Source organism: Alosa alosa, chromosome 2, assembly GCF_017589495.1.
Source record: "Alosa alosa isolate M-15738 ecotype Scorff River chromosome 2, AALO_Geno_1.1, whole genome shotgun sequence".
Classification (NCBI taxonomy): Eukaryota; Metazoa; Chordata; class Actinopteri; order Clupeiformes; family Clupeidae; genus Alosa; species Alosa alosa.
Window position 1 is genome coordinate 10,821,632 of NC_063190.1, and position 24,502 is coordinate 10,846,133.

The window sequence follows — 24,502 nt, forward strand, 5'->3', positions numbered from 1 at the left end:
CTTCACGTGTGCGATAACCTCAAGTAGCAGGGCATGTGATAGTGTAGACTAGTCTATTGCCAAATAAGACCCTCCTTCTATGCTTGACGAATCATTATTTTGCTTGGTAAATAATCCTTCATTAATACACAACACTAGCTGTTAAATACATTTCGAAATGTAATCATTCGAATATAAATCTAAACAAAGCTCGTCGTCATGTAACATGAGTTGTAAGTAAGCCACACGTGGAGAGGCGTGTTTTGTGTATAAGTGGGTCAGTCAGTCAAATGCATGCAGCAGCGCCTGTTCACCGCCTGTGTGGCGCTGTCCACCCGCGTGGTGCTGAAACGGAACCCTCTTTGTGTGATATGGACTCAACCATCTTGCAATGCATCCTGGTAGGCTCCTTTGTTGCTAGGGAGATCAGAGCGCATTTTATCATTGATGCGCTATTTTTGTGAAGTTGAAAAAGGCATATATTATTTTTTCATTGAATACATCATGCAGTAATCATGCAGTTGTGTTATCTGCAGATTGCACATATTTTGGAATACGCATGTTGAGCTGAACCATGGCACTATCTTACTTTCCTATCCTTTTAAAGTGGTCTTTTATAACCTATATATATGTATATGAATGCGTTCAGTTCATCTGCATCATTATTTGTTTGATCACTAAAACTCTATCTCTCTCTCTCCCATCCTCACTCCATCTCATGGACATCGTCATCAAACAACCCCACACACTCCACACCCCTCCTTTCCCTCCTTCTCTTCCCACACTCTCTCCCTCTCCTCTCTCGTATGAGCTCCCACTGCTGTTGACATCGGTGTAATTGCATGAGAGATACTGTCTGTGTGGGTCTCCTGCACTACCTGCTCATCACCACAGGAAGGCAGACAGAGAACAGGGAGAGCTATGCAGACACAGAGGACCGAGTGGAGTGGAGACAAAAATGCAGTTGTTAAAAAATGTAAACACTTATTTTCTTATAAGAGTTCCTTTATCGTCTGAATTATTCTCTTTATAATAATTGTTGACAGTGGTACTGAACAGCAGTAGATTTTAAGAAATGCCTTAGGAATAATAAATATTTGTTCGCCTCTCACAATTTGTTGCTGTAGTTTACACTCAAGACTTTGAGAAAACAGTTTCAAAATGCGTAGTTAATTGTATAGCGGTATAGCTGCATTCCATTATGTAGTGCTTGCTTTGCTCTATTCCAGTATGCAGTACTGGCTTTGCAAAGAATGCATGTGCCTTTAAAAAGTTCTGTGCATTTGATTGGTCAGGACTCAGATGCCTGTACATCCAATGGCATGCAGCATTGTACAAAGAGATCCACTCCGTCTCTCTGCTGCTTTCATTGCTCCGATCTATTGGAACATAAGCAAGGGAATTACATAGAAGAGACAAAGCGTTTGGGGTTTTATGAGCTGACAATATGGGGACAACGAGCAACAAGAAAGCTCTCACTTTGTTGGAAAACTGTATTTCAGAGAAGGACTCGCGGTGAACATTTGGATTAAGGATGATGGATGTGTTTTATTTCTACCAGTGGAGGATTCTGTGTTTTACCCTCCTGTTATATACAGTAGAGGGGCAAATACGATACACCATTCCAGAGGAGTTAAAGGAGGGTTCAGTTGTTGGAAATATAGCAAAAGACCTTGGTTTTGGATTATCAGATATTTCTGATCGCAGACTAAGGATAGCGTCTGACACCGGTAAGCAGTACTTTCACATAGACTTGGGGAAAGGTGATCTTACTGTTAATGAAAGAATAGACCGGGAGACATTATGCTCACAGACAATTCCATGCTTATTACCCTTAGAGGCCATAGTTGAAAATCCCTTGCAACTTTATCGTATTGAAATTGAAATACAAGACATTAATGACAACAGCCCTACATTCCACTCGAATGAACGTGTTTTGAAGATTCCAGAAAATGTTAACCCAGGCGCTAAATTTCCTCTAGAAAAAGCAGAAGACCCTGATGTGGCCTCTAACTCCTTACGGTCTTATAGTCTTAGCAAAAACGACAATTTCATATTAAATGTAAAAAATCAGGACGGCACAAAGATCCCAGAACTGGTTTTGGAAAAGCCCCTAGATCGAGAAAACCTGGCGGTGCACAAGCTCATATTAACTGCTGTAGACGGAGGGAATCCAGTTAGAACAGGTACATCTGAAATTACTATTACACTGTTAGACATAAACGATAACTCGCCCCAGTTTGAAAAAAACATTCTATGAGGGGAGCATAGAAGAAAACACAGCGCTTGGCATAGAAGTGTTAAGGGTCAGAGCAATAGATTTAGACGAGGGTCCGAATGGAGAGGTTGAATATTTTTTTGGAGAGCAGTCGGTAGACGCAACGCGACAGTTGTTTGATATCAACTCAGAAACAGGTGTAATCTCTGTAAAGGGAGAGTTAGACTTTGAAAAGACAAATTTATACAAATTTGACATAATTGCTAAAGATAAGGGTAGTCCGCGAATTGAGGGGCACTGCAGTGTTAAGATAAAAATAACAGATGTTAATGACAACGCTCCAGAAATCGTCATAACTTCACTGACCAGTCCAATACCTGAAAATTCTCCTGTAGGCACTGTTGTCGCCCTTATTAGTGCAAAAGATGCAGATAGTGGTGAAAACGGAAAGGTGAAAGTTCAGGTAGCTTCAAACTCACCATTTAAGCTTAATCACTCTGTATCCAACCACTACATGTTGGTTACGAATGCACAGATTGACAGGGAGATTAATTCGAAATATGATATTCAATTAAATGCTGTCGATTTGGGTTCACCTTCATTATCAGCGATGAAAACTATTTCTATTTCCATTTCTGATACGAATGACAACCCCCCTGTGTTTTCTCAAAAAGCATATACAGTTTATGTGAAAGAAAACTGCACCCCTGGGTCAATGCTGTTTTCAGTATCAGCTACGGATCCAGACATAGCGAAAAATGCACAAATTAGTTATTCTATCTTAGATTCAGCTTCGCAACAGTTTCCAGTTTCATCTTATGTTTACATAAATTCGGATAATGGAAGCATCTTCAGCATGCACTCGTTTGACTATGAAAAACTGAAAGTGTTTCAAATTATCATACAAGCGAAAGACCAGGGCTCTCCGTCACTTAGCAGCAACGCCACAGTTCATGTTTTCATTCTGGATCAAAACGACAATATCCCCGCTGTCATATATCCCTCCGCGGTCATGGGCTCTGTGTCTCATCAGAGGATGCCCCGATCAGCTAAAATGGGGCACCTAGTCACTAAGGTAACTGCTGTGGATGCTGACTCGGGCCATAACGCCTGGATTTCGTATAGACTAGCGGAAGCTACAGACTCGTCTCTGTTCGCTGTGAATCTTTACACTGGAGAGGTGAGGACTAAACGCTCTGTTTCAGAGCAGGATGACGCCTCTCAGAGACTGCTAATAGAGATCAAGGACAATGGAGAGCCAGTCCAGTCCACCACAGTCACAGTGGACATACTGATAGAGGACGGACTACACGAACCCATCTCAGACTTCAGACAGAAAGCTACAGAGAAAGACAAGAAAAATAACAGAATCACTTTTTACCTCATCCTAGCTTTGGCTTCTGTATCTCTCTTGTCTCTGTTGACATTTTTAATACTACTGATTAAATGTGCTAAAAGCAGCAGAGGTGGTACGACCTGCTGTATCAGACGTAATTCTGACGGATACAAGAATCCAAACAGAAACCTGCAGATCCAGCTCAACACTGACGGGCCTATAAAGTATGTGGAGGTTCTGGGAGGAGACATGATGTCTCAGAGTCAGTCGTTTGGGTCTTATTTGTCTCCAATGTCGGAGTTCAGTGACTTAACTTTCGTCAAGCCAAGCAGCACTCTAGACTTTAAGGATACATTACGTGGGCTCGATGCGTCATTGCCAGACAGCGCATGGACGTTCGAGTGTCAACAGGTGAGCACTTTTTCAACAAACATACTCCTTGTGCATGTTGTGTTGACTATGCATCATTATGGCAAACAAAGATTTCGCATTATCATTCATACTCGTATGTCATTATCAACAACTAAACACATTTATAAAACACATTTAAAGCACCTTGTTTTAAATATAGTTTGATTATCGTGGTTTGAAAGAATTCTGGGGAAAAAACAGTGTTGATTCATGTATTACGTAGCTTAGGCTACATGATTTAAAAACAAAGCCAGCATCCTGTATACGTTTCAAGTGCACTGTTCCTTTAAGGCCATATGCGATTTGTCGTGGTAGTTTATTGGAGGGCTCTCTCCACCAATAGGAAGAATTGCTGCACAAAGAGATCCACTGTCTCAGCCACCGCTTGTAAACCATGTAGGCTACTGTCCAGACCACGGATAAACGTCGTGGTTGAAAGTGCACAGTACTCCAGCAATAATGCAGTAGCATTTTTGGAAATATTTGGATTGCAAATCTCACTGGAATGACATGTATACAGGATATATAGTCGTCATGCCATATCATCGTGTTTGGAAATGGGACCAGTGATGAGAAAAATGCCCACAAAGCTGTGGGTGCTCTTGCTGTTTCACATAACAGCCTTGTGGAATACAACGAAAGCGCAAATTCGGTACACTATTCCGGAGGAATTAAAGGAGGGTTCGGTTGTTGGCAACATTGCTAAAGACCTTGGTCTGGAGGTGGCTGAAATAACCGATCGTAGATTGAGAATAGCGTCTGACTCTGGTAAGCAGTATTTCGACGTAAATGTGAAAGGCGAGCTTATTGTAAATCAGAGAATTGATAGAGAGGAGCTTTGTGGGCAGAGCTCAAGTTGTCTTTTGCCTTTGGAGGTAATAATAGAAAACCCACTAAATCTATATCGTGTTGAAATAGAAATTCAAGACATAAATGATAATTTCCCCGTATTTCAGACCCACGAACATGTTTTAAATATAGCAGAGTCCACATCACCGGGAGCAAGGTTCCGTTTGGAGTCTGCACAGGACCCCGATGTGGGCTCACATTCATTACGATCTTACACTCTGACTAAAAACGATCATTTTACATTAGATGTCAAGACAAACAAAGACGGAACTAAATTACCGGAGTTGGTTTTAGAGAAATCTCTGGATAGAGAAAAGCAGTCAGTACACACTCTTCTTCTAACAGCCATAGATGGCGGTACTCCAGCACGGTCTGGGACAGCAGAGATCACTGTCCATGTTCTAGATATTAATGATAATGGCCCAGTCTTTGACAAAGCAATATATGATGTTCAGCTACAAGAGAACACATCACTTGGAGTAGTGGTAGTAACAGTCAAAGCAGCAGACCAAGATGAAGGAGTGAACGCTGAAATAATGTATTCATTCGGTCCGCACACAACCGAAGCATTACAGGAACTGTTTTCAGTTGACACAGCTACAGGCGAAATAAAAGTGAAAAGCCAAATAGATTATGAATCTGGTAGTTCGTACAAATTTGACATAGTTGCCAGAGACAAAGGAGTGCCTGCCATGGAGGGTCTTTGTAGTATTCATTTAGATGTGTTGGACATAAATGACAACGCTCCAGATATCATTTTGAAGTCATTGCCTAGCCCTGTTAGAGAGGATGCTCCTATTGGGACTGTTGTGGCGTTGATAAGTGCGAAGGATGTAGATACAGGTAACAATGGACGGGTCAGTTTATCTCTAGCACCAGGATTGCCATTTACGTTAAAACCATCGATTTCAAACAACTATGCTCTAGTCACAGGAACAGCATTAGATCGAGAGATGCACCCGGAATTCATGGTTGAAATAAGGGCGTCTGATTCCGGATCACCGCCACTGACATCAAAGAAAAACATAAAAGTTGACATTTTAGATGTTAATGACAACCCACCAGTATTCACGCAGTCGCTGTACACTGTGTATGTGAGGGAAAATGGCGCGGCCGGTTCTATACTCTGTTCTGTTTCAGCCTCTGATTCTGATCTTGGAGAAAATGCAAAAATTATTTATTCAGTGATTGATTCAAAGGGAGGAGACATACCGATTTCTTCTTACGTTTACATCAATTCGGAAAACGGTAGTATCTTCAGTATGCACTCTTTTGACTATGAAAAAATCAAAGTGTTCCAGTTTCTTGTACAGGCTAAAGACCAGGGCTCTCCGTCGCTTACCAGCAACGCTACCGTTAATGTTTTTATTTTGGATCAAAACGACAATGTCCCCACTATCATTTACCCTTCCACGGTCATGGGCTCTGTGTCTCATCAGAGGATGCCCCGGTCTGCTAAAACGGGACACCTCGTCACCAAGGTAACAGCTGTAGACGCAGACTCGGGACACAACGCCTGGATTTCCTATAGACTCGCGGAAGCTACAGACTCGTCTCTGTTCGCTGTGAATCTCTATACTGGAGAGGTGAGGACTAAACGCTCCGTTTCAGAGCAGGATGACGCCTCTCAGAGACTGCTAATAGAGATCAAGGACAATGGAGAGCCAGTCCAGTCCACCACAGTCACAGTGGACATACTGATAGAGGACGGACTACACGAACCCATCTCAGACTTCAGACAGAAAGCCACTGAGAAAGACAAGAAAAACAGTAAAATCACCTTCTATTTGATTCTATCGTTAGCATCAGTGTCTGTACTATCTCTGCTGACTTTTTTCATACTTCTAATTAAGTGTGCTAGAAACAGCAGAGACAGTGGTAGCTGCTGTATTAGAAGAGATTCTGACGGATACAAGAATCCCAACAGAAACCTACAGATTCAGCTCAACACTGACGGGCCTATTAAGTATGTGGAGGTTCTGGGAGGAGACATGATGTCTCAGAGTCAGTCGTTTGGGTCTTATTTGTCTCCAATGTCGGAGTTCAGTGACTTGACTCTCGTAAAACCGAGCAGCACACTTGACTTTAAGGATACATTACGGGGGCTCGATGCGTCATTGCCTGACAGCGCATGGACGTTCGAGTGCCAACAGGTGAGACAATCCCATTGCGTAACATCCATTATTTGTTGAGACATTATGATTCCTCACTATGAATAGGCTTTCATACCGCTTATGTGGTGTTGTTTCGTGTTTGGTATATCTGTTGACAACTACATGCGCTGAAACTACACATAACATTTTCTGATTTTGCACACCTTTTGAAGTTATGGGGAGTGGAAGAAGACATTGTGTGTCCTTCTAAATATTATCAGTATCAGTATTCAGAATACAATTTTTACAGTTTCAATTCTTACCTACACTTAACTTGACTAATATTGTATGTATGCACATTAGTGCAATAATTCATGCATTTGCATATGTTTGAATTCAGTCTATGTCACAGTGGTAGTTTATAGTAGGCCTAGTTTTATAGTGACACCTACCGACGTTTAGTGATCAACGCAGCATGATAGCAATGGGGTTCAAATGTCAGCACTGACAGAGCGGACAGAGACGAAATATGTCTGAAATATGTGATTTCCTCTGAAATAAATACCGTCTCTTCATTTTGTTTAACATTTATCTTTTCATAGCTGTAAATAAACCTCATATAGATAAAATCTGAAACTGGATAAGCATTGGATGTGTTTTCATGACTCTCTGTCATATTAGTTGCCTTATTAATCAACCATAAAAGCAATACACATTTGAGTGCATAACAGTGAACACTGTACCTTTAAAATGTATCTTGCTGATCATTGGGTCAGACTGAAGAAAGCTCGCATCCAATAGCACACGAGCCTGTACAAAGAGATCCACTCCCTGACTCTTGCACCGCGTAGAAGCCTTTGCACTGATCAGAGCTTTACGAGATGAGGGTGTGCTCACATTGACAAAGATGGTAGCAATCGCTTTGTGGATTTTTAAATGTACATAGCATGACTGGTGTTTGTGTTAGTATGTGGATGGCAAAAATACGTTTTTTAAAGGAGATGTCGACACCGCCGTCAGAAAAATGAAGCACTTAAAACGTTTGGGAGGATGTATGTGGTGGACATTATGCATATTTGTTATCGTTCTTTTGTGGAGTACAGCTGAATCTCAGATTCGCTACACCATTCCGGAGGAGTTAAAAGAAGGGTCTGTCGTTGGTAATATCGCAAAGGACCTAGGCCTGGAAGTATCCGTAATATATGATCGAAAATTACGGATTGCATCTGAATCCAGCAAGCAATATTTCACCGTGGATCTGGGGAAGGGTGAGCTGCTTGTTAATGACCGGATAGATAGAGAGACGTTATGTGGACAGAATGCTGCTTGCTTGTTACCATTACAAATAGTTATTGAAAACCCTTTACAGCAACATCGTGTAGAGGTTGAAATACAAGATATAAACGACAATGCTCCGCATTTTCATCTAAAAGAAATACAGTTAACAATACCAGAATCTATAGCTCCCGGAACACGATTTCCATTGGAAAGTGCAGACGACCCAGATGTCGGTAGCAATAGCTTGCACACATATACTTTGAACAATGATTTTTTTCGCCTGAATGTGAAAACACTTAAAGATGGAAGGAAGGTTCCTGAATTGATAGTAGAAAAACCCCTGGATAGAGAGAAACAAGCAAATTACAGGATCATTTTAAAGGCTTTAGATGGAGGCAATCCGGTGAAGTCAGGGACGGCATTGATCCAGGTCACTGTCCAGGATATCAATGACAATGAACCAAAATTTGGCCAAACATTGTATAAAGCAACTGTTAAAGAGAGTGCTACAATTGGACAAAGTGTGCTTTCTATAATGGCCAGCGACTTCGATGAAGGTCCTAATGGAGAAGTGGAATATTTCTTCGGCGCGCACACTTCCGATTCAGTCAAAGAGGCATTTGGCGTGAACTCTCTAACAGGTGAAGTTACAGTTATTGGTCATCTAGATTACGAGGACGTTAAAATATACACGTTTGATGTTAGTGCGAAAGACAAAGGGCATCCAGAATTACAAGGGCATTCTTCAGTTCAAATAGATATTATCGACGAGAATGATAATGAACCTGAAATCAAATTAACATCAATGCCAAGTCCAGTCCGTGAAAACGCCACTGTCGGAACTGCTGTGGCCTTGATTAATGTTAAAGACTTAGATTCAGGAGACAATGGAAAAGTTAAACTGAGTGTTGCTCCTGGATATCCATTTAAATTAAAGCCCTCTTTCGATGACCACTACTCTTTAGTGACAGACTCTCTTTTGGACCGTGAAGTTAATTCAGAGTATGATGTCAAAATAATTGCTACTGATTTAGGCTCACCCCCATTAACGACAAGCAAATATGTGAACGTTAAAATACTTGACATCAATGATAACGATCCCGCTTTTACGCACGCATCCTATGATGTATATGTCCGGGAAAACAACCCAGCAGGGGCGTCCTTGTTCTCTGTTGTCGCCACAGACAAAGACCAGGATAAGAACTCAATGCTAACGTATTCTATAGCAGACACTAAGTTTCAGGATATACCAGCCTCTAGCTATTTTTATATCAATGCTGAGAATGGCACACTTTACAGCATGAATTCATTTGATTACGAGAAACTGAAACTATTCCAAATTATTGTGCAGTGCAAAGACCAGGGCACTCCACCTCTTAGCAGCAACGCTACCGTTAATGTGTTTGTTCTTGATCAAAACGACAATATCCCCGCTGTCATTTACCCCTCCTCGATCATGGGCTCTGTGTCTCATCAGAGGATGCCCCGCTCAGCTAAAACGGGGCACCTCGTTACCAAGGTAACAGCTGTGGATGCTGACTCGGGCCACAACGCCTGGATTTCTTATAGACTCGCGGAAGCTACAGACTCGTCTCTGTTCGCTGTGAATCTTTACACGGGAGAGGTGAGGACTAAACGCTCTGTTTCAGAGCAGGATGACGCCTCTCAGAGACTGCTAATAGAGATCAAGGACAATGGAGAGCCAGTCCAGTCCACCACAGTCACAGTGGACATACTGATAGAGGACGGACTACACGAACCCATGTCAGACTTCAGACAGAAAACCACTGAGAAAGACAAGAAAAACAGTAAAATCACTTTCTACTTGATCCTCTCTTTGGCATCAGTATCTGTATTATCTCTGCTGACTTTTTTCATACTTCTAATTAAGTGTGCTAGAAACAGTAGAGGCGATGCTAGCTGCTGCATTAGAAGAGATTCTGACGGATACAAAAATCCAAATAGAAACCTACAGATCCAGCTCAACACTGACGGGCCTATAAAGTATGTGGAGGTTCTGGGAGGAGACATGATGTCTCAGAGTCAGTCGTTTGGGTCATATTTGTCTCCAATGTCGGAGTTCAGTGACTTAACTCTCGTCAAGCCCAGCAGCACTCTAGACTTTAAGGATACATTGCGTGGTCTCGATGCGTCATTACCAGACAGCGCATGGACCTTTGAGTGTCAACAGGTGAGACAAGATCATTGTTTAAAAATAATAACATTTACACTGATGTGTTGAAATATTAGGTATCAATGCTGTTGATCTTGTGCTGTGTTTATATGCACTGGTACTTTAGGCTAGATGATATTGTCTCTGATATGGCTATTTTGCAAGTAATTGCGTGCCCATATTTGTGTCCTTTCACATATTTTGAGTTTTAATTCTATTCTGTACTTAACTAATGTATGTGTTAATATGCACATGGATACAAAGACATGCGTTTGCATGTGTGTTAATTGAATGCAGTCCGCGACAGTGGTACATCATAGTAGTCAGTAGTCAAGGATCTTTGGTGACACCTACAGGCATTTAGCAATCAAAGCAACATGACTGCAATGGCGTTCACGTTTAAGCACTGAGAGAGTGGACAGCGACAAGCACTGTCTGAAATCTGTGCTCATCTTGAAAGGAAATCCGTCATTTCATTTACATCAACATTTTTCTTTCATCTACTCATGGTTGTATAGGCAAATATACCTCATATAAAAAAAATGAATTTGGATAAAAAATGGAATGTGTTTGCATGATGTCCGCTTACAGTAATTAGTTGCGTTATCATCGGCCACAGAGGCAGTATGAATTTGAGTCCATAACAGAGAAGAGTGTGCCTTTAAATAATATCTTGCTACTCATTGGCTTAGACTGAAGAGACCTCGCGTCCAATAGCACCCGAGCCTGTACAAAAAGATCCACTCCCTGGCTCTTGCACCGCGTTGTAGCTCTTGCACTCATCAGAGGTTTATGAGAGGAGGATGTGTTCGCATTGACAAGGACTGTAGTGATCGCTTTGTGGATTCTCACACATACATATGTGATGTTTATGCTACTGTTAGCATGTGGATGGGGGAAATACGTGTATTGATGGAGAAATCGACACTACAGTCGGAGAAATGAACCATTTCAGGCGTATTCGAGGATGGCCATGGTGGACGTTATGCATATTGCTTATCGTTCTGTTATGGAGTACAGCTGAATCCCAGATTCGCTACACCATTCCGGAGGAGTTAAAAGAGGGTTCTGTTGTTGGAAATATTGCAAAGGACCTGGGGCTGGACGTTACGGCAATATCTGACCGAAAATTGAGGATTGCATCTGTGTCAAGTAAACAATACTTTACCGTGGATCTGGCGAAGGGTGAGCTGGTTGTTAATAGCAGAATAGACAGAGAAACTCTCTGTGGGCAAAATACTGTTTGCGTGTTACCATTACAAATAGTTATTGAAAACCCACTGCAGCAACATCGCGTAGAGGTTGAGATACAGGATATAAACGACAATGCTCCTCATTTTCATAAAAAAGAAATACAGTTAAAAATAGCAGAATCAATCACCCCCGGAGCACGATTCCCATTGGATAGTGCAGACGACTCAGACGTTGGTACCAATAGCTTGCACTCGTACACTTTGAACAGTAATGACTTTTTTCGTCTGAATGTGAAAACATTGGAAGATGGAAGAAAGGTACCAGAACTATTAGTAGAGAAATCTTTAGACAGAGAGAAACAAGCCATTTACAGGTTAATTTTAAAGGCTTTAGATGGAGGGAACCCGGTGAAGTCGGGGACGGCTTTAATACAGATAAATATCCAAGATAGTAATGACAATGAACCCAAGTTTGGCCAAACGTTGTATAAAGCAACTATAAAGGAGAATGCAGCAATTGGAGAAAGTGTACTTTCTATACAGGCCACTGACTTAGATGAAGGGCCTAACGGAGAAGTTGAGTATTTTTTTGGCGAGCACACTTCAGATTCTGTGAAAAAAGCATTTAGTGTGAATTCTGAAACGGGAGAAATAACAGCTATTTGTCAGCTAGATTATGAGGACGTTAGAATATATACGTTTGATGTGAGCGCAAAAGACAAAGGACAACCAGAACTAGAGGGGCATTCTTCTGTTCAAATTAATATTCTTGATGAGAATGACAATGAACCTGAAATACAATTAACATCACTACCTAGTCCAGTCAGTGAAAACGCTACTATTGGAACTGCTGTGGCCTTGCTTAACGTTATAGACTTGGATTCAGGAGACAATGGAAAAATTAAACTGAGAGTTGCTCCAGGTTATCCGTTTAAATTAAAACCCTCATTTGATGATCATTATTCTTTAGTGACAGATTCTCTCTTGGACCGTGAAGTTAAAACAGAGTATGATGTCAAAATAATTGCCTCTGATTTAGGTTCGCCCCCACTAACAACAAGCAAAATTGTTAACGTTAAAATACTTGATATCAATGATAACCCTCCCGTTTTTACACACGCATCCTATGATGTATATGTCCGGGAAAACAACCCAGCAGGGGCGTCCTTGTTCTCCGTTTCCGCCACAGACAAAGACCAGGATAAGAACTCAATGCTAACATATTCCATAGCAGACACTAAGTTTCAGGATATACCAGCCTCCAGTTATTTTTATATCAATGCCGAAAATGGCACAATTTACAGCATGAATTCATTTGATTACGAGAAACTGAAACTATTCCAAATTATTGTGCAGTGCAAAGACCAGGGCATTCCATCTCTTAGCAGCAACGCTACCGTTAATGTTTTTATTCTGGATCAAAACGACAATATACCCGCTGTCATTTACCCCTCCGCGATCACGGGGTCTGTGTCTCATCAGAGGATGCCCCGGTCTGCTAAAACGGGGCACCTCGTTACCAAAGTAACAGCTGTGGATGCTGACTCGGGCCACAACGCCTGGATTTCCTATAGACTCGCGGAAGCTACAGACTCGTCTCTGTTCGCTGTGAATCTTTACACTGGAGAGGTGAGGACTAAACGCTCTGTTTCAGAGCAGGATGATGCCTCTCAGAGACTGCTAATAGAGATCAAAGACAATGGAGAGCCAGTCCAGTCCACCACAGTCACAGTGGACATACTGATAGAGGACGGACTACACGAACCCATGTCAGACTTCAGACAGAAAGCCACTGAGAAAGACAAGAAAAACAGTACAATCACCTTCTATTTGATACTATCTCTAGCCTCAATATCTGTCTTGTCTTTGTTGACCTTTTTCATACTAATTATTAAGTGTGCTAGAAATAGCAGAGGCGATGGTAGCTGCTGCATCAGAAGAGATTCTGACGGATATAAGAATCCCAACAGAAACCTACAGATCCAGCTCAACACTGACGGGCCTATTAAGTATGTGGAGGTTCTGGGAGGAGACATGATGTCTCAGAGCCAGTCGTTTGGGTCTTATTTGTCTCCAATGTCGGAGTTTAGTGACTTAACTCTCGTCAAACCCAGCAGCACTCTTAACTTTAAAGACACATTACGTGGGCTTGATGCATCATTACCAGACAGTGCATGGACATTCGAGTGCCAACAGGTAAGAAAACAGTCCTGTTTGAATACACGGTCTCCCTCGTTCAATAATCACTTTGTATGTGACACTTTTTTATTGTGTAAATAGATTGGTGTGTCATTTTGTATACTTCGTTTGTGTACTTCTAATCCTTTTAGTTTGTTGCGACAAACTGTGTGTCTCTTAAGAAAGATCTGCAGCAGAAAACACATTTTTTTCTATACGAAATTATGTTGTATTTTGCCCTATCACTTGATGTCCGAACACCGGCTGTTTGTGAGTCATTTTGTGATTGAGCGCGCATGCGTGTTTATGTGTTCCGCTGTGCGTACATGCGTATGCTAGTGGTTTCAGCACTCTTTTTGCGGACAGCGACACTGCCTTTGTGGTGTTATGTTCAGTGGTTGATTGTCAGGCCATAGCCATGGTGTGTACACGTTGTACAGAAATGACGCTCTTTACAGTAATACAGTTCTTTATAATACACTCGAATAACACATTATGGCACAACTATAACTATAATAAAGACTTCGATCTGTACATGTGTGGCACACATACATTTTCACAGCATCAACCTGCTTTAGGCTACTACATAGACTAACATAACGGAGTACATTTCGACAATTCACCTTGTAACAAAGCATAAAGGTCGCTAGGACTTTAAGAACTGTGTCAATGCTCATTGGACAGCTTTGTAGTGGAAGCTAATCCAATAGCATGTGAGAGTGTACAGAGAGATCTACTCCCTCCCCCGTCCATCTTTGAAAGCAGTGAATGCTCAGAGCTGTGGTCGGAGAGGATGCGTACACACCGATAAGGAAATGCTTAAACCTACAGAAAGAAATGTATTCTTTTCAGTTCAGTCATGAATTGTGTACACAGGATATGGTACTTTGATAAAAGATGAAGACCTTTTTTGACGGCGAACGATAACGGCAGAGAGATGACGCGTTCTTTACACATTCGCGGGTGGAGTTGGCGGACGCTGTGGATTTTACCTTTTGTGTTCTTGAGGAATAATGTTCAAGCCCAAATCCGTTACACCATTCCAGAGGAGTTAAAGGAAGGATCTGTGGTTGGAAATATTGCAAAGGATCTTGGTCTGGATGTGTCCGACATTACAAACCGCAAATTGCGGATAGCTTCTGAATCTGGGAACTATTTCACTGTAGATTTGGCTAAGGGAGAGTTGGTAGTGAATGAGAGACTAGACAGAGAGAAATTATGTGGACAACGTGCTGTTTGTGTGCTGCCATTGCGAGTCGTCGTCGAGAACCCTTTGCATCTGCATGGCATAGAGATAGATATCCAGGACATTAATGACAATGCCCCCGAGTTCCACGCGAAAGAAAGCTTGCTGAAAATCGCCGAATCCATCACACCAGGGAAAAGATTTCTTCTAGAAAAGGCAAGCGATCCTGATGTAGGTAGTAATAGTTTAAAATCATATACGTTAAGCAATAATGAATACTTTCGGTTAAATGTTAAGGCTCTGAAAGATGGCGTGAAAATCCCTGAACTGATTGTGGAAAAAGCTTTAGATAGAGAAACTAAATCATCACACCGGCTTGTATTGACTGCTTTGGACGGAGGTAGTCCGCCAAAAACAGGCACAACGCTGATAGTGGTTACAGTACAGGACAATAATGACAATGAACCAAAATTTGAATCGGCATCATACAAAGCGTCTGTACAGGAAATCGCAGAACTTGGGCATGTTGTCATCAAATTAAAAGCTACTGACTTAGATGAAGGCACAAATGGTGAAATAGAATACTCATTCCATACACACACGCCTGATATTGTTAAGCAGACATTTGGAATAAATTCAGAAACAGGTGAAATATCGGTGATTGCAGCTTTAGATTATGAGAACACAAAGTCATATGCTTTTGACGTTATTGCTAAGGACAAGGGAACTCCTGAACTAGAGGGAAACGCAGCGGTCCAGATTGATGTTTTTGATGAAAACGATAACGCACCAGAAATTATATTAACATCATTGCCTAGCCCTGTTGAAGAAAACGCGCCTATAGGCACTGTAGTAGCCTTACTTAACGCTAAGGATTTGGATTCTGGTGACAATGGTAAAGTCGAACTGGTCGTATCCCCTGGTTTTCCATTTACATTGAAACCTTCTTTAGATAAACACTATTCTTTGGTGACTGCTGCACTGTTAGACCGCGAAGTAACTCCAGAATACAATGTCGAAATTACTGCAACAGATTCAGGAACCCCTTCTTTGAAATCCAGTAGAATAATCAAAGTAGAAGTGCTGGATGTTAATGATAACCCACCGTTTTTCTCTCAGTCTTCATTTAATGTCTTTGTAAGGGAAAATAATCCGGCAGGTTCGTCATTGTTCTCAATAACTGCGACAGATAAAGACCAGGACAAGAATGCAAAGTTAATGTATTCAATTGCAGACTCAAAATTTCAAGATATCCCTACTTCTTCTTACTTTTATATCAACGCAGATAACGGGACAATCTACAGCATGAATTCATTTGATTACGAAAAACTGAAAATATTCAAAATCACCGTCCAAGCTACAGATCAGGGTTCCCCATCTCTTACCAGCAACGCTACCGTTAATGTTTTTATTCTGGATCAAAATGATAACGCCCCCGCTGTCATTTACCCCTCCGCGGTCATGGGTTCTGTGTCTCATCAGAGGATGCCCCGGTCTGCTAAAACGGGGCACCTCGTTACCAAGGTAACAGCTGTGGATGCTGATTCGGGCCACAACGCCTGGATTTCCTATAGACTCGCGGAAGCTACAGACTCGTCTCTGTTCGCTGTGAATCTTTACACTGGAGAGGTGAGGACTAAACGCTCTGTTTCAGAGCAGGATGATGCCTCTCAAAGACTGCTAATAGAGATCAAGGACAATGGAGAGCCAGTCCAGTCCACCACAGTAACAGTGGACATACTGATAGAGGACGGACTACACGAACCCATCTCAGACTTCAGACAGAAAACCACTGAGAAAGACAAGAAAAACAGTAAAATCACCTTCTATTTGATTATATCGCTAGCATCAGTGTCTGTATTGTCTTTATTGACATTTTTTATACTACTAATTAAGTGTGCTAGAGACAGTCGAAACAGTGCAAACTGCTGTATTAGAAGAGATTCTGATGGATACAAGAATCCCAACAGAAACCTACAGATCCAGCTCAACACTGACGGGCCTATTAAGTATGTGGAGGTTCTGGGAGGAGACATGATGTCTCAGAGCCAGTCGTTTGGGTCTTATTTGTCTCCAATGTCGGAGTTCAGCGACTTGACTTTCGTCAAGCCCAATAGCACTCTTGACTTTAAAGACACATTACGTGGGCTTGATGCGTCATTACCAGACAGCGCATGGACGTTCGAATGTCAACAGGTAAGAACATATTTAAGCAGAGTAACTAAAATCCACGGTCGTGTCTCTCGTTTAAGCCTCTAAGTTGTGCTTAAGTTGTGTTTTATAATTGACCAGTGGTTACGACTTACGAGTGAGTGAGTTTGTTTTTCATGTCAGTTTGTCAAGAGGACTATAGGGCGAATTCTCCCTCGTGCGCTGTATGTGTGAGTAAGTAAAAAAAACGCGTAGCTACACGCATTTCAGCCTGAGAGAATTCTCCCCTTAGTTTAAATCTGCAATTTAGGCACGATAGAGGGAGTTACGAGCAACCCCACGATCTAGGCGTTTCTTATGTATACAACTCTTGCGCGCATTCTGCCACTGACTTTTACGCACATTTCCAGCTACGCGCTCCAGAGGGCTGTATTAAGGTCGAGCGCCACTACAAGGTGAAACAGCATATTGCTCAATGTCGGCAGTAGGTCTAGTTCTAAATAGTATAGTAGTATAGTATAGTATATATACTCTTTTGATCCCGTGAGGGAAATTTGGTCTATACATTTATCCCAATCCGTGAATTAGTGAAACACACACAGCACACAGTGAACACACAGTGAGGTGAAGCACACCAGTATGCCAGTCTCTCTATTGTATTCGAAACTACAGGTGTCAGTCTACAGCTTCTTTAGCATAGATACATTGAAAGCATAGATAAAATATTAATCTACACACCTCAAGCACGGCTTGACTCTTTATAAACAAGCCTCAAAACAAAAGTGAAATTTCGTTAAGTCAATTCTTTGTGATGACACATAATTTTACTGTAAGCCTTCTCTATTAAGATCACCATGCTTTACGTTTTCAAAATCAAAGACTGGTTTGTGTTCTTTCTGGATTTAAATGGCATTCAGAAGGTCAATGAGAAAGTCCACGTTCCACGTTTTCATATCAGCCTAAATTAACGAGGTGGTGGATCAGTCTGGTTCTATTTTAAATAAATCACGTCTATTTCATAAGGCCGCCTTGATTTTTAGAACTTCCGCGCTGTGGATGTGACAGAAGCCGGAATGGAAGAATATGTGTAACTGAAGCGCGTAAAAAAACCGAATGGGAGAATTAGCTCCTATGTGAATCAGTTTATTTAGACTAGTTGCACCCGAGTTTCAGCACTGGTGTTGTGGACAGCGACTTCACCCAGTTTGATTTTCAGCGGGTGACCGTCAGTCAGTGGCTATGACTGTTTACACAGAAATTATAGTCTTTGCACCTCGTGTTAATTTAAATCAATTTTTAGAACCGTTCCATCCATCATCATAAGGTTAGGATAAAACATCATATTTATTTGTGTAAGCTTGATGTTTATATACATTTAATGGGAGTGTTCCCACGTTCACAACTCAAAGGGAGGCTACACTGAAAAACGTCCCCAGAAAGGCAGAGCTGGGACTTTAAGAGACGCCTTGACGTTTATTGGATAGCAGTGGTCTGAGAGTAAAGCCAATAGCGTGTGGGACTGTACAGAGAGATCTACTCCCTCCCCCTATGTTCGGCTTTGTAAGCAGTACAATGCTCAGAGCCGTGGTCGGAGAGGAAGAGGATGCGTACACAGCGTTGTAAAAATGCTTATATGCTTGTAGTGAGATCGTGAATTGCAAGCTGCTAAACAATGGGTTCTTTGCTAAAAGATAAAGCAACATTTCGACGGTGAACGATAAGAGAGATGAAGCCTCCCTTGTTCATTCCCGAGTGGAGTTGGCGGACGCTGTGGATTTTACCTTTTTTGTTTTTGTGGAATAATGTTCATGCCCAAATCCGTTACACCATTCCAGAGGAGTTAAAGGAGGGATCTGTTGTAGGAAATATAGCAAAGGATCTTGGTCTGGATGTGGCTGACATTGCAAACCGCAGGTTACGCATAGCTTCTGAATCTGGTAACCATTATTTCACCGTGGACCTGGCGAAGGGTGAGTTGGTGGTGAATGACAGAATAGATAGGGAGAAGTTATGCGGGATAAAAGCTATTTGTGTCTTAACCTTAGAAGTTGTCGTTGAAAACCCTTTACAATTACATCGCATAGAAATAGACGTTCAAGATATTAATGATAATGCCCCCGACTTCCACACGAAAGAAATTGTTCTAAAAATAGCGGAATCTACCACACCAGGTAAACGATTCCCATTAGAAAAAGCAAGTGACCCAGATGTTGGCAGCAACAGTTTACGTGAATACACACTTAACACTAACGACTATTTCCGCTTAAATGTAAAAAATCTTAAGGACGGAATAAAGGTCCCTGAACTGATAGTAGAAAAGGCTTTAGACAGAGAGACCGAATCGTCACATCAGCTTGTGCTGACTGCTTTGGATGGGGGCAGTCCAGCAAAAACAGGAACATTGTTGCTACAGATACATGTCCAAGATGTGAACGACAATGATCCCAAATTTGAATTGGCGACATACAAGGCAGATGTGCAGGAAAACGCCAAAATTGGGCATACCATCATTAGATTAAAAGCAACCGACTTGGATGAAGGCCCAAATAGTGAAATAGAATACTCATTCCCTGCACACAACGCTGACACAATTAAACAGGTATTTCGAATACATCCAGACTCGGGTGAAATAACAGTGATTGCAGCTTTAGATTATGAAGAGTGTAAGTCGTATACTTTTGACATCATTGCTAAAGACAAAGGAACTCCTGAACTAGAAGGGCATTCTTCTGTTCAGATTGATGTTCTTGATGAGAACGATAATGCACCAGAAATAATATTAAAATCTTTGCCCAGCCCCGTCACAGAAAATGCGCCCAAAGGCACTGTTGTAGCTTTAATTAATGTTAAAGATTTGGATTCTGGTGACAATGGTAAAGTTGAACTGAACATTTCTCCTGGCTATCCATTTACATTAAAACCATCTTTTGATAAACACTATTCATTAGTGACCGATTCGTTGTTAGACCGCGAGATAACGCCAGAGTACAATGTCGAAATATTAGCGTCAGACTCCGGAACGCCATCTTTAAAAACAAGTAAAATCATCAAAGTTAAAGTGCTAGATGTCAATGATAATCCACCGGTTTTCTCTCAGTCTTACTACAACGTGTTCCTAAATGAGAATAATCCAGCAGGATCATCACTGTTCTCTATAACTGCGACAGATAAAGACCAAGACAAGAATGCAAAGTTATTGTATTCAATCGCTGACTCAAAATTTAATGATATTCCAGCTTCGTCGTACTTTTATATCAACGCGGAGAACGGAACAATCTATAGCATGAACACATTTGACTATGAAAATATAAAATTATTTAAAATAACTATTCTAGCAACAGATCAGGGTTCTCCATCTCTTCACAGCAACGCTACCGTTAATGTTTTTATTCTGGATCAAAACGACAATATCCCCGCTGTCATTTACCCCTCCGCGGTCATGGGCTCTGTGTCTCATCAGAGGATGCCCCGGTCTGCTAAAACGGGGCATCTCGTTACCAAAGTAACAGCTGTCGATGCTGACTCGGGCCACAACGCCTGGATTTCCTATAGACTCACGGAATCTACAGACTCTTCTCTGTTCGCTGTGAATCTCTATACCGGAGAGGTGAGGACTAAACGCTCTGTTTCAGAGCAGGATGATGCCTCTCAGAGACTGCTTATAGAGATCAAGGACAATGGAGAGCCAGTCCAGTCCACCACAGTCACAGTGGACATACTGATAGAGGACGGACTACACGAACCCATCTCAGACTTCAGACAGAAAGCCACTGAGAAAGACAAGAAAAACAGTAAAATAACTTTCTATCTGATCCTGTCGTTAGCCTCGGTGTCCGTGTTGTCGTTGTTAACGTTTTTCATCTTGTTAATTAAATGCGCCAGGAGCAGTAGAGGCAGTGCTAGCTGCTGCATTAGAGGAGATTCTGATGGATACAAGAATCCCAACAGAAACCTACAGATCCAGCTCAACACAGACGGACCTATTAAGTATGTGGAGGTTCTGGGAGGAGACATGATGTCTCAGAGCCAGTCGTTTGGGTCTTATCTGTCTCCAATGTCGGAGTTCAGTGACTTGACTCTCGTAAAACCGAGCAGCACACTTGACTTTAAGGATACATTACGTGGGCTTGATGCGTCATTACCAGACAGTGCATGGACTTTCGAGTGTCAACAGGTAAGAGAATGGCTTACGTAAAAGGATTGTCAGACTACAGTCATTTTTTTAATCATATTAGTTACACATGACATGACAGAAGAAGCCCATTTCTTACTTCGAATAATTATATTTGATGGTGTCCTGATACTGGGTGGGTATGGGTGTGCGTATTTGAGTGGTTGTGCTTGAGTGCGTCTGCGTGTTGTCTCTCCGTGTGCGCTTGTGCATGCTGGGTATTTCAGCACTCTTGTTGCGGACAGCGACACTACATTTGCAGTGTGACTTCTCGTGACTGATCATCATAGCTTTCATAGCTCTTGTAGTAAGACGTGGTGGACAAATAGTGGTATGATGTACTTCTCACATTGTAGTCATGAATATATATATATTATATATATATATATATATATATTCATGACTACAATGTATATATATATATGAAATTGTAGTCATATATATATTACACACTCTATCTTGATTCAGTGCCTAACACGAAAGGATCGCCGTAAAGCAATATGGATGTATCCAAGCCCGGTGCATAAAGGTTGCTACGACTTTAAGAGATTGTCTTAATGTTTATTGGACTACTGTGCTGTGGGAGCTGATCCAATAGCATGTGAGACTGTACAGAGAGATCCACTCCCTCCCCCCTTCAGCTTTGTAACAAGCACAATGCTCAGTGCTGTGGTCGGACAGAATGCGTAGACACCGATAAAACAAATGGTCAGGGCCTACATGAAAAAAAACATATTATTCTGACTTAAAACATGAATTCTGTGTTAAGGATTGGGTTCCTTGGTAAAAGATGAAGATACATTGTGACAGAAAACGGTAACGTCTGAAAGATGAAGCGCGTTCTGCACATTCGCGGGTGGAGTTGGCGGACACTGTGGATTTTACCTTTTGTGTTCTTGTGGAATAATGTTCAAGCCCAGATCCGTTATAGCATTCCAGAGGAGTTAAAGGAGGGATCTGTAGTGGGGAATATCGCAAAGGATCTTGGTCTGGACGTGGCTGACATTACAAACCGCAAATTACGGATAGCGTCTGAATCTGGTAATTATTTTAACGTGGACCTGACCAAGGGTGAGTTGGTGGTGAATGAGAGGATAGACAGAGAGAAGCTGTGCGGGCAAAGTGATGTTTGTCTCTTGCCTTTGCAAGTCGTCGTCGAGAACCCTTTACAACTGCATGGCATAGAGATAAACATTCAGGATATTAACGACAATGCCCCCGAGTTTCATGTTAAAGAAAGCATACTTAAAATAGCTGAATCGATGACACCAGGTAAAAGACTTCCTCTAGAAAAAGCAAGTGACCCCGATGTTGGCAGCAATAAGTTACGTTCTTACACATTAAGTAGTAACGAGTATTTTCGACTGAACGTTAAAGCTCTTAAAGATGGGGAGAAGGTTCCAGAGTTGATTGTTGAAAAGCCATTAGACAGAGAGACTGTATCGTCACACCAACTCATATTGACTGCTTTAGATGGGGGTAGTCCCGCAAAAACAGGCACGATGCTTCTACATATAAACGTGCAAGACATTAACGATAATGAACCTAAATTTGAATTGGTAACATATAAGGCATCTGTGCAGGAAAACGCAGAAATCGGGCATATTATTATAAAGTTAAAAGCTTCTGATCTAGATGAAGGTCCAAATGCTGAAATATTGTACTCATTCCACACACACACGTCTGATACCGTTAAGCAGACATTCGGAATAAATGCAGACACGGGTGAAATATCAGTAATTGCAACACTAGATTATGAAGAGTGCAAATCATATGCTTTCGACGTTATTGTAACAGACAAAGGAACTCCTGAACTAGAGGGGCAATCTGCCGTCCAAATTGATATTGTTGATGAAAACGATAATGCACCAGAGGTTATATTAAAATCTTTGCCAAGTCCGGTTGAAGAAAATGCTCCTATAGGCACAGTTGTAGCATTAATTAATGTTAAAGATTTGGATTCTGGTGACAATGGTAAAGTTGATCTGAGTATATCTCCCGAATTACCATTTGCATTAAAACCCTCTCTAGATAAACACTATTCCTTAGTGACTGATTCCTTATTGGACCGCGAGGTAACACCAGAGTACAAAGTCGAAATAATTGCATCAGATGCTGGAACTCCGTCGTTGAAAACAACTAAAATGATTAACGTTAAAGTCCTGGATGTCAATGACAACCCACCGGTTTTCTCGCAGTCTCACTACAATGTGTTTCTAAAGGAAAACAATCCAGCAGGGTCGTCATTGTTCTCTATAACTGCGACAGATAAAGACCAAGGCAAGAATGCAAAGTTATTATATTCAATTGCAGACTCGAAATTTAACGATATTCCAGCTTCTTCTTACTTTTATATCAACGCGGAGAATGGAACAATCTATAGCATGAACACATTTGACTATGAAAAACTAAAATTGTTCAAAATCACAATGGCAGCAACAGATCAGGGTTCCCCATCTCTTCGCAGCAACGCTACCGTTAATGTTTTTATTCTAGATCAAAACGACAATGCCCCCGCTGTAATTTACCCCTCCGCGGTCATGGGCTCTGTGTCTCATCAGAAGATGCCCCGGTCTGCTAAAACGGGGTACCTCGTTACCAAGGTAACAGCTGTAGATGCGGATTCAGGCCACAACGCCTGGATTTCCTATAGACTCGCGGAAGCTACAGACTCGTCTCTGTTCGCCCTGAATCTCTACACTGGAGAGGTGAGGACTAAACGCTCTGTTTCAGAGCAGGATGATGCCTCTCAGAGACTGCTAATAGAGATCAAGGACAATGGAGAGCCAGTCCAGTCCACCACAGTCACAGTGGACATACTGATAGAGGACGGACTACACGAACCCATCTCAGACTTCAGACAGAAAACCACTGAGAAAGACAAGAAAAACAGTAAAATCACTTTCTACTTGATCCTGTCTTTGGCATCAGTATCTGTATTATCTCTGTTAACGTTTTTCATACTACTTATTAAGTGTGCTAGAAACAACAGAGACAGTACTAGCTGCTGCATCAGAAGAGATTCTGAAGGATATAAGAATCCCAATAGAAACCTACAGATCCAGCTCAACACTGACGGGCCTATTAAGTATGTGGAGGTTCTGGGAGGAGACATGATGTCTCAGAGCCAGTCGTTTGGGTCTTATTTGTCTCCAATGTCGGAGTTTAGTGACTTAACTCTCGTCAAGCCTAGCAGCACTCTTGACTTTAAAGACACATTACGTGGGCTTGATGCATCATTACCAGACAGTGCTTGGACTTTTGAATGCCAGCAGGTGAGAACAAT

The 24,502-nt window shown here is 41.7% G+C and overlaps 1 protein-coding gene across 40 annotated transcripts in view; it reads left to right on the forward strand.

The window, feature by feature from the left end:
* LOC125286898 (protocadherin beta-15-like) overlaps window positions 1-24,502 on the forward strand; it is a 163,124-nt gene that overhangs the window by 121,299 nt on the left and 17,323 nt on the right. For 2 of the 40 annotated variants that reach the window (XM_048232308.1, XM_048232436.1), the window contains exon 1: window positions 4,333-6,946. The exons of 28 other annotated variants lie outside the window; for them this stretch is intronic. In XM_048232308.1, coding sequence (XP_048088265.1) covers window positions 4,502-6,946 — 2,445 coding nt within the window. In that variant the 5' untranslated portion in view covers window positions 4,333-4,501. Of the gene's footprint in view, window positions 1-4,332; window positions 6,947-7,752; window positions 10,356-11,100; window positions 13,727-14,493; window positions 17,091-18,606; window positions 21,220-21,692; window positions 24,492-24,502 lie in introns of those variants that run through there. 10 more of the 40 variants (XM_048232282.1, XM_048232427.1, XM_048232299.1 and 7 more) reach the window with 7 other exon arrangements.